The sequence below is a fragment of the Mandrillus leucophaeus genome, unplaced genomic scaffold (genome assembly GCF_000951045.1).
Source record: "Mandrillus leucophaeus isolate KB7577 unplaced genomic scaffold, Mleu.le_1.0 Scaffold455, whole genome shotgun sequence".
Taxonomy (NCBI): domain Eukaryota; kingdom Metazoa; phylum Chordata; class Mammalia; order Primates; family Cercopithecidae; genus Mandrillus; species Mandrillus leucophaeus.
Genome location: NW_012104865.1, coordinates 658,753 through 670,564, shown reverse-complemented (window position 1 = coordinate 670,564; position 11,812 = coordinate 658,753). Strand labels below are relative to the sequence as shown.

Here is an 11,812-nt window from a genome sequence, read left to right as displayed (position 1 = left end):
CAACCATATAGTTCAGGAAAACATCTAGAATTCCATAAAAACAAATAAGACAGAAAAAGATATACATGAAAGGTTTACATGTTTATTTTTTCTTTTAAATCATGATAAAACATAATTCATTAAGTTGGGGTTTTATATTTGTGGAAATACAGTAAAGCGGATCCTCTCTCTTTTTTTTTCCTCCCTTCAATCTCCCAATGTTTTGGAGAAGGGTCAATGTACTACACAGCTGGTACTCAAGCAACACGTGGGATAAAAAGCCTGTGATGTATTTTTTAATATGTGCTTTATATGATTAGATAAGTATGCTATAAAGATTGCAGGTGGTATTGATACAATCCCCAAATAGTTAAACGTTTCATGTTAGTTACCTGTTTCATGTTAGTTACCTGTTTCAGGTAGTGTGCTGACATGGCATGTGCTTTCATCACCTTCACCAGCTGAGGTTGAAGCTCTTACTTTAAAGACATATGAGGTACCGGCAAGAAGCTTTATGAAAGTGTACATGTGATCTTGGGGAGAGACTTTTGTAGAATTCCTTTCAACTGTTATCATATATTGTGTTATTATTCCATTTGCCTTTTTGGGTGGATCCCATTTCACTAAAACTGACTGCCAGCTAGTTGCCACGCACTGCATATTCTGCACGACATCTGGAACTTAAGAGATAAACATATGCCGCAAGTTAAAGTGTGTACACATGTAAGTAGATAATTGATTGAATTATGTGATCACTAGATACAGCTGTGTTTAGAAGTACAACTAGAAAAATATTTCATATATCAAATCTTCAATGTGTGCTTAAAAAGTCATTAACATAGACTGAATCAAAAGGCTGTTGACTTGCTTTTTATGCTATTGTATTAATCCTTACAATATTGAACCAGTCACTAAATATCTTCCAGCTCCAAGCACCAATCACATCCTCGAAAGCTCAGAAGCAAATGTGTAGCCTCAAGCCCAGGCCCAGGCCCAGGCAGTGTTTGATAATTGCTGTCTTACTTGGAAAGGAAGAATCTTAGCAATAGTTTATTATGGAACATTTTTATGCAAAACATAGATACAGGTGCCTCCCTGATGTGACAAATCTGGGCTTCACAGTACTTGGAAACCCCTAACTAATTTAAAGGTACTGGTTTTTACTGGGATGTCTTCTTTGAAAGAATCTTGAGGATCTCATCTTTAAGTACCTTTTGTAGACATCGTTGGAAGGAAGATTTAAGGAGTCTTAGTCTTATTTTCTAGAGCTTCTCTGAATTTACTTGAAAGTAACCCAATTTCTCAGAGGTCCTCTGTATCTGGAAGGCTTGGTTAAGGAACAATATCCTAGCCCACCAAAGTGACTGCACATTAGAGAGACTGGTTGCTTCCCACAGAAATGTCCAATTAGCCAATGTACCCTAATGGTGGTATTAGTAGAATAAATTTTCTTGTCACAGTAAAAGATAATGCTAGAAGAAAAATTGGGACATGGTCAATTTGTGGATTACAAACAATGAAAATTGAAAGAAAATAACTTGCTGCCATTATGCAAAATATAGTGTTTTAAAGAATACTCAGGTGATCCCTGACCTGCCTACACTGTTCTACCTGGATCTAAACTGAGCTGTTAAAAACTTTTCTTCCTCTGTAAGATAAAGACACCAGTACTAAAGGAGAATACTTAGGGAATGTGTGGCATTAAAAATTTTTTAAAGATAATTTCTGGGCTGATCAAGGGATATGGCAATCAAATGTTATTAACTATTCACTTCCTTGTTTTCAGAATCATATAACAACATTTTTAAAGTTAACATAAGATAATTGACAATTTGTTGAACTTTAGTTTCTAAATCTGGATTTTGTGAATATCTATTTTCCTGATTTTTTGAACCTCAAAAAAAAATAACCAGTTATATTAAAACTCTTAAAAGTGAAAATTTTATTTATTTAAATAATCAGAGTATAGAATGTTGGGGTACAATTTTATCTTGCTGATAAAAATATTTATTGGTTTACAGAGCATTTTCTACAAGATTAGCCTCAATTGTTACTGCTCTCATGTACAAATATTATTAAAATATTTTTTATTTATGGGTTGAACATTTTTATATTCTATCACTCGTTTACAACATGCATTTCCTACAGTCATGTCCACTTGTCACTAGAAGTCAGAAGGCCAATGTTCTAGACAGGTTCTTCACTAATTTTCTCGAGGTCCTTTTCATCTAATATGCCTGAATCATGGCTTCTTCATCTGTAACATGGGAATGGGGGCAACAGTAATATTTAGAGGGCATTTACTGTGTGTCCAGCACTCTATGAAGTGGGCATTTACTGTGTGTCCAACACTCTATGAAGTGCTTTATGTGTATTTTTTCAAATACGTTTGACAACAACATTATGAGATGGCTACTGCTAATGTGTGCTTCTTTGCAATTAAGGATACAGAGGCTCACAGAGTCATGAGCCTTTGCCAAGATTATACAACTAGTAGGTCATGGGGCTCAAATTCAAATCCAGATAATGACTTCACAGCATGTACTTTTATCCACTATAAATGCTATTTATTTTGCCTCTCTTACAGGAATGCTATGAAAAGCAGTCTCAGGTAGTCATAAATTTATACAAAAATGATTAATTTAGTAGTCAGTGGTCTACAGTTTCAATTTAGAGATTCACTAACATACCAGGAAGTGCATCCAGAGCTGATAAGGAGAAATGACTAGAATGGGATCTTGTGCTCATTCAATAAACATTGACAGAAGTTAAGAAAATAAAATAAAATAAAAAGAGGTGCTTTCAAAGGTGTTGTCCAGTTGAGAAAAGGAAAAATACATTACTAAGCCATCATTAAATAGTCGTAAATAAAAACTACTCAGTGTGCACACAAAGGCAAGATATGTCATGTGTACTACATGTGCGACACAGCAGGTAAGCTGTTGATGAATTAGGCCACTGGTATTTCAGTGTCATCCACATGGTAAAGATCGGATGATGGGAACATAGGGGGCTTATGCAGTGACTCATGCTCTCCAAATGTCACAACTCATCTTCTTAAAAGAAAATTATAGATACTGTTTCATAAAAATATAAATCAGCCTGTTAAAAGTGACTGCTAGTTCATTTCCCCCTTTTTCCCCAGCTATCTCAAACAGTTCCAAGAATTAGGTAATTTTCACAGATATCTAGAAGGCTATTTTGTTCCCAAACTACTTTTTTATTTCAACTTCTTCTGTTCAAAAGGAAAAACTATGTGTAAAACTGTATGCATAAACACACATACAGCATATGATTTCACACAAGACCAAGACTAAACGTAAATCACTGAAACGCAATTTCCCTTTGAGTAGACTCTTAAGGAATGATACTTTATCATATAAACTGAGAAAAGGAAAGGAAAGGTGTTGAATATAAAATGAAACATTTTAGGCCCAAAAAGTGTATCTAACCTGATTCTTGGGTTGTGAATTTTACTACATTACTAAATTGATTGCCATTTCCAACTTTGGTGAAGGCAGATACACTGATAGAGTAGGTGCTGACTGGTTCTAGTCCAACAAGTTTGGCTTCAGTTTGAAAACCTGATATATTCTGAAAAGCAGAAAAAAATTATTAGTCCCAATGCATTGTCAAAAAATTGTTCATCACTGGAATATTTTCATTGAAATTATTCCTTTTATATTTAACTTATGGATTAATAAGCATGGATATTTTAAATTATAATAAAACAAATATTAGCATTTATTTTGTGCCATAGAGTGTGCTCAGTTTATGATACAAGGATGAACTGGACACCCTCTTTTCCCTGAAGAACCTCATAATTGCATTTTTTAGACTTTTTTTTTTTTTCCTTGACAGAGTCTAGTTTTGTTGCCCAGGCTGGAGTGCAGTGGCATGATCTCTGCTTGCTGCAACCTCCACCTCCCAGGTTCAAGCAATTCTCCCTGCCTCAGCCTCCCGAGTAGCTGGGATTACAGGCGTGTGCCACCATGCCCAGCTAATTTTTGTATTTTTTAGCAGAGATGGAGTTTAGCCATGTTGGCCAGGCTGATCTTGAACTCCTGGCCTGAGGTGATCTGCCCACCTCGGCCTCCCAAAGTGCTGGGATTATAGGTGTGAGCCACTGCACCTGGCCTACAATTGACTTTTTAGAAAACTAGAGTGTTTTGTTTTCATAATTTTTACTTGGAATTATATACTCATTTTTTAAAATTTTTCTATAATTACAGTCTGCAATTTAAAACCAACTTGTGGTGGTCGGAGACACGTGATTTTTCTGAACTCATCTAAATTCATTTTTAATACCCACAGCATTCCTGTGTCAATGTATTTATTCTTCAGCTACTGTATGTAGACACTGACAAAACAGCAGTGAATAATAATTTTAAAATATCTGCTTCCATGAAGCTTAAATTGGGAGTTTTCCCAGCCAATTCCTAAATTTTTAATTTGATACTGTTTTTAGAGAAATGAGAAAAGGAACAAAAGAGTATCATAGTTGCCCAAGGAGGAATATGCTTTCTCATAGAAAAAATTATCATTAAGTACAAAGTTTTCATTCAAAGATAATTGTCCTAACCAAGAAAGCAGTTAAGATTAATCAGTTATCCTCATGGACAGAGAAGATAATCTGTTATGTGATATAAACATAGGACTCTTACGTTATATCTGACAAAATATAAACCATTTTGATTATTTATTAAACACCACAGTAACAGAAATTTTAACAAGAATATTAATTATTGGGAAATTTACAATTAGAATCGTATTTTAAAATAATCTCTAGGAATTCACTGACTTACTTTAGGGGCTTACCTAATCTATTTCAGTCATTCTTTCCTGCTTACTATTTACAAACATATATTAGATATTCTGAGATTATAGACACATATAAGGCATGGTCCCTGCCATCAAGGAATTTTTATATTAACTAGAGAAATATACAATTTCTGAATGAGAAAAAAATAAACACAAAACAAGCAAATTATGATTTTGGTTAGGAAGAGCTAATAACCAGAGAAACAACTGAACTCAAGAGGACATAATAATAAGAGAGTAGTTTATGGGATAGTGAACAGATTTACACAAGCGTATGTTGTCAAAAAGGGAAACATGAGTGATAAATACTTACAAACATATTTTGATAGAACTTTGTACTAAATAAATAATTTCTTTCAGTATGTGTGAGTGACCCAAGTCACCTATAGATTTCACTATCCGTGGACCACAGTGGATTGACTGGGATAGCAGCAACATTTGAAGTGGTTGTAGCATTATTCTACCTCCACAAATGCACACATAATTTGAAAGAAGAAAAAGAATAGAAAAACAGATAAAATAATATAAATTGATGCTGTCAGGATATCAGGGTAGATGAAAGAGAAAGGAAAATAGAACACACTAGGGGAGAAAGCTAAACAGAAAGAGGAAAGCAGATATAGTAACTAGATGCTGAGACAGGGAAAAAGATGGCATGAGAGTACATTTAAAGGAATTTGAAAGCAAATAAGATTATGAAAATTGATGAATGAGACAATAGATGTAAAAAAGAGTAACATGAGGTAGCAGATTTTAAAACACAAAACGACTGCCCATCCCAAATGATATATTTAATACTTAATGGTATAAAGATGGTATTTTTGTTGCTTGTGAAATATTAAAGATGTGCTTCTATTGAGAAAATCTGTTTCCAAATCTTAGAATATAAATTATTCTCATGTTCACATAATGGCATATTGTCATTCCATGCTTAGTGCTGTTACAATGTTGGACAGATTTTTTTGTTCTTTTAAAAACTGTGTACAATTGCAGCAACAATAGCTAACATGTTTATCACATGCTTGTAATTGTTTGAAATGCTCTATGTGTAGACTTTCCTTTGTAATCCTCAATTTCGAATGTACACATCTTTGTAAATCCCATTTTGCATTAAGAAGTAAGCAATGTCCCTATTGAAGCACAATAAGTCTCAAAGGCAGAATCTGAGCCAGGTAATTTGAAGTCAGAGCCCTTGCTTCACCACTATGCTAAGACAGTCTATGTTAGAGATCACCATTCTGAGGAGATAAGATCCATATGTAGACAACCACACTCTAATACACATACACAATTGTCCTAGGAATGCGATTACTCTAAGAAAAGGATTCTTTTTTCCCTTTTGATATCTATCTCCCAGTGACCCATACAGACAAAGCAAATAAAAAATGGAAAAATGTTAAGATTAAACCAGGGATAGATACTAAAGGGCAAGAGGCTTCATGTCATTTAATGTAATTTCACACTTCTGGGAAACAAATTTCACATTTATGGGGTAATATGATTCAAATTATACTCAGACTATCAAGTTTTAAAGTAATATCTTGGTTTCCAGAAAGAAAGTCATTGTTCCTGATGACATAAAGTTAATGCCTGCTTTTCATTTTTACTATTCAATTTGTAAGCTACATATGCTATAACAATGATTTACCATAGTCATAAATTGTAATACTCATAATATTGAGTAAAATGTTTACGTAGATTTTTTGCACTCTTCTTGCTGTAAACTAAATAAGAACATTCCAGGACTTTATCTGCCTTTGAGGAAAAAAATATGAAAATTTTCTTAAATAAATGCTTGTTAATTACATTTTGGCAATTAAATGCTAGAAATCACAGACATATATTTGAGACTCTTTGTTACATCAGTTCTGTGGATACTTTTCACTAATTCTGAATGGCAAAAATGGAAGAGGGAAAATGTGGTTAGTATTGCAAATGAATTACTCTTGAAAATAAAAAAATAAGGATATATCTTAAAAGACCAATTAGTGTAGGATCATATGCTATCGGGAAAGATGACCAGAAGTCCGGAATAAATATGAATACCTTTCCAAAAGGCTAAAAAGATTCCCTTGGTACTGCTGTTAACAACAGATAGAAATACATTTTATATTTGTAAGCCAGAAAAAAATTACTATACACTTTCCAGCATTAACAAAATGATGCAACTGCTTCTTAAATTGTAGATATCTAGAAGTTACAAATCTAAGCACATTGCTCTATGAAGTATTCAGCTTATATATCTGGCAAATGCTTCTTGTGTTTTCCATAAGCATCCTTAAATTGTAGGAAATAAGTTTAAAAAAATAGTCACTGTTTAATTTAGTAGTCCATTTTCCTCCTATGTCAAAAGATTTTAATTCAATTTCTGATTTTTAAAAATAAACATATACTGTTATAATCAACGTACCTTATAATATGTAGTGTCAGTTTCATGTTCATGAATTTTAAAACTATATACTTTAACAATACCGCCTGGAAGAGGACTTGGGCTCCATTTCAGCCATACAAAGTCTGAAGTACAGTTGATTAAAGTCAAATTTTGTGGAGGTGCTAAAGGCACTGTAGGAAAACACATGATGAAACTTACATTCATAAAACTTTTGACATAAAAATAGCACTGTGACTTACTTTCCTGAAGATATTAGTTTGAAAAGATTTATAAAAGTATCATATTTTAATTTCAGAAACAAATATCATAATTAATTATAATCTGTATTTGGACACAGTAGTTTCAAAGTAGCTTTAAACAGAACAGGAAATTCTGAAGCTCAAATTGAAAAAAAAAATTCAACAAAGTAAATATAATGGTAAGGCTGTTACAAATAGACAATCAGATATCCTTCCATATTCCATGCTGTTCCTTAAAAAGAGAGAGCAGGTGCTGCAACAGTGAAATTGTTTGAAGAAATGGGGATTCCGGCTTACCTGACTCATCTGTGTAAAAGAAAAGAATACTGGAAGGACCAAGTCCTTTTATAGTTCTTGCAGCAGCAAAAAAGCTATATAATGTAAATGGTGAAAGCTCTTCCAATATTATGTAATTATCAGAAGTAATGAAAGAATAATTTTCACTTGGTCCTTGTAAACTTAAATCATAACTTATTATTGCACCATTTGGCTTTACTGGGGGATCCCATGATAAGAGAACTGAGGTGGAGGAAAGGTTTTTAAAAGTGTTGATTATTGGTGAAGTTTCTGGGACTATAAAAGAAAAAGAGAATATCAAATGAAACAAAAGTGAATCAGCATTAACAAAGAGGATTCAATCATAATGGGATTTGATTTTCTTAGCAGATTATTTTAAGACACATTATGTTTATTGAAAGGCTAATTACTTGAGATCAAACAGAAGCAACATAATTGAAGACTGTTACCTATGAGAAAGCAATGTAAATGAAGAGAACAACAACAATCTGCTTAATAGGCAATAAAAGGGGCTAGCCTACCATCTTCTTCAGTTTTGATGTATAGCTGGGCAGTATAGGTATCAGAGAATCCCTTTTCTGTTGATGGAGTAATTTTTAATATATAATCAGTGTATTTTTCCAGATTATCAAAATATATGCTTCTCTCATATGTAACTACAGTTGGTCTCACGTGGCGAGGAGTCTGCTGTAAGATCAGTGAAACATAGTAGAAGACTAGACCGTTTGGTTGAGCTGGTGGGACCCAGCTTACATTTATTGCAGTTGACGAAATGGATTCATAAGTCAGGTTTCCAACAAGCCCTTCAGGTACTATGATAGGTAATGGGCAAAATACAAAAATCATCAGTTACCCTAAACAGAATCTGAATTCACAAACTGAGTATAATTGTTGAAATGGCAACTATTACATCATCAGCTCTTAAATTATTTAAATGCAGATGTGGTAAACATTCACCTATTATAAAATATCTTCTAAAAAATTATTTTAAAAATCATTCAAAATAAACTCTGTCATCTTTAATATGTATGGGAATTGTTTCTATAATATTTTCTTGGCTCTTCTTTCCTACTATGTGGAAATTGTGTGTGTGTGCGCGTGTGCGTGTGTGTCCATAATATATGCATGTATATTGCTTTATTTAAATATTTTGATAATTTATATTATCTAAACCATCGTTTAGCTTATTTCTTCTAAATATTACCCTGTTGTACATATGAAGAAACTAAAGCTCAGAGCCAATAAGTGACTTCTCCAAGGTCATGTGGGTAGTCAGAAGAATCAATACTAAAAGCTTTCCCAATATCCAGTCTCAAAATGTCTCCAGTCACCAGACTACCAACTCAAATTTGTATATTAAAAAGTTACTCTACTTACACACAAGTTCCAATTCTCAGATATAAGTTGTATTGTGACATTAAACTCTATTAATGTACATTTGACATCCACCTGGAGTAGTGCATAGTAAGTGCTTATTATCCATGGTGTAGAAATTATAAGTGATGAAATGTTATAGGTTGGCAAAAATCCTGGGGGAGATCTACATTTAAAGAATGCCTGAAATGGTATTGATCATATATTACAATATAACATTTTTGCTAGACCCCCAAATACATATTTTCCCACATTTATCATTTATTTTTATGTTGAACAACTTGTCAACAATTCAAAAGATTTTTCCAAAAACAAATCAAGCATTCATTTCTCATGCTTAAGGAATCTGTCAATTTACAGCTTTCAGAGAGTAAACACGGAGTTTTACTCCAGAAGTTTAGGTCACTACCATTTCTCAATAAGGGATTAATCTTTGAAAATAAATAAGCAAATGGATAACAGAAACAACTACAAGAAAAATAGGTAATGATCTGCTTATCACTGTATTCTGAAAATTGAAACATAAAAAAATCAAGAGCTTCAATCATTATAGTTTTTTGAATACTCAGGATAAATAGGATTCTTCAGAAGATGCATTCGAGAAACTTCTGGAGTTAAAAAATATTCTGGATATATTAGTCACAAACACAGTGAGAACAGAAGTGCTGCAGAGTCCCATGTAGATTCAAAGTCTGAAAAGAAAACAAGTTGCTAGAGACTTTTTAAGTCCTTGAAGAAAATGAATAAGTAAATTAACGACTGGAAAATTCATCCATGTATGCAGTACTTTTTGTGCCCATAATTGGATGGCCATGACATCTTTTGAAGCAATAAAAAGAACAGAATTTTCATGAATGAAAGTTGGCAGTTTTCTTGAACAGAAGAGGCTATTACTGCAATAGTTTTATAAGAATATTAATTGCATTTTCAAACTCCTGTAATGAATGTGTCTAAATAAAAGATTTTATTACAAATTCAAACCAAAGGAAAAGTTCCTAAAATAATAAGTTTTAAATTAATCATATTAAAGATTAATAAGTGTTTTTTGTTTACATACTGTCTTGATCTGTGTATACTTCAACTATGTCACTGCTTTTATTCCCATTTCCAACTGAAGTACTTGCTGTTAACCAAAATGTATAGTAGCTGAATATTGCCAGTTTATCTATAATTGTGGATACAGTCATATTGTCAAAGTCATTGGTTACTTCATGGAGTGTAAAATTCTGAAAAATAAACACATTGCTTTCATTGTTCAGAATGTATTTTTTTAGTATGCATGAACATTTCAAAATAATTGTTATCCATGAATTGATTGTCTCATTATTTTAATATATTAATTGTTTTAGGAAAATCAACATAGAACATTTTTTATCGCAACAATTAAACTGGAAATATGTTTGTACTAACAGAGAAATAGATGGTAGTTTTTATTGCAAAACCAATTCACAAATAGCAAAGAGTAAAAACTCCAAGCCAACAATGAAGAAGGTCAAGTGGCCAAATGGAAATGCTACAACTGTGCTGATCAGGGTCACTTTCCTTATAAAAACATTCAAGTAATTTTCAAAGCATTGGCTAATATTAAGCAAGTTTGGGAGTATTATAAAACTTTTAATTTTGTTTCTTTCCATTTGTGATGAAGGAATTTCAAATGTGTTTGCCCTCTTTCTATGAACTCGAATAGCTATTATTATTCACATTTAGTGGGTTTTCAGACTTTCACATTTCTTTTCAGACTTTGCTTCTCACAGTTGTAGCAAAGGGATGGCAGATTGATGTACTCTCTCACGTGTAGAGTAAGAGAAAGTTTTAAATTCTCTAGCCTGACTCCCAGTTACATTTTTCCCCAAGCCTTGAAAAAAATTATTAGGGTATTTATGCAATCATTTTTTTCCTATCAAATTTTAAAAGTAAAACACATAGCCAAATAAAATTAATTCTAAAATAAAAGGAGACTTAAACATATAGGTAATCAGTATGAATAATTTTATAATTTCCATCTGCACAGAGTAATCTGAATCATTCCAATCCACATGAAGCCATTTAAGTCCTACAGAACTGCATTCAAATTGTGGCAGGGTATCCCTGGATAAATCATCTAATCTCAAAGCTTTTCTCCCTTCAACTGTAAAATGGAAATAATCATCTCCACTTCACAGACAACTTTTAAGGATTAGATGACATGAAGTACAAAAGCCATTAATACCATGTCTAGCACACAATAAAAAAAAAGTAATTAGTTTCATTTAAATTAATAACATAGGATAAGTAATTTTACTAAACGTATAGTAAGAATGGCTCTGAAATTTATCAACAAATTAAATTTAGCAAAAATTTATGGTTCTTTTGCCAGTATTCAGGGGAAAATACAGTGCAATAAAAGATTTACTTCAATTTTGTGGTGATTTACATAGAAATAGACAAATTAAAGTAATATAGCAATCTCACACAAAATACGATCCATGAACTTTAATACCTTCCAATACATCTACTTTACACATGGAACAACTGGCTTATATAAAGCACCACTTAAAAGTATTAACATAGGCTGGGCGTGGAGGCTCACGCCTGTAATCCCAGCACTTTGGGAGGCTGAGGTAGGCGGATCACGAGGTCAGGAGATCAAGACCATCCTGGCTAACACGGTGAAACCCCGTCTGTACTAAAAATACAAAAAATTAGCCGGGCAAGGTGGCAGGCGCCTGTA

The 11,812-nt window shown here is 32.9% G+C and overlaps 1 protein-coding gene across 1 annotated transcript in view; it reads right to left on the bottom strand.

Annotated features, from left to right (window-relative positions):
- PTPRQ (protein tyrosine phosphatase, receptor type, Q) overlaps window positions 1–11,812 on the bottom strand; it is a 239,890-nt gene that overhangs the window by 141,644 nt on the left and 86,434 nt on the right. The window contains exons 20-25 of the mRNA XM_011994394.1: window positions 10,160–10,328; window positions 8,250–8,540; window positions 7,729–8,004; window positions 7,211–7,362; window positions 3,432–3,573; window positions 390–659 (exon numbers count right to left, since the gene is read on the bottom strand). Coding sequence (XP_011849784.1) covers window positions 390–659; window positions 3,432–3,573; window positions 7,211–7,362; window positions 7,729–8,004; window positions 8,250–8,540; window positions 10,160–10,328 — 1,300 coding nt within the window. The remainder of the gene's footprint in view (window positions 1–389; window positions 660–3,431; window positions 3,574–7,210; window positions 7,363–7,728; window positions 8,005–8,249; window positions 8,541–10,159; window positions 10,329–11,812) is intronic.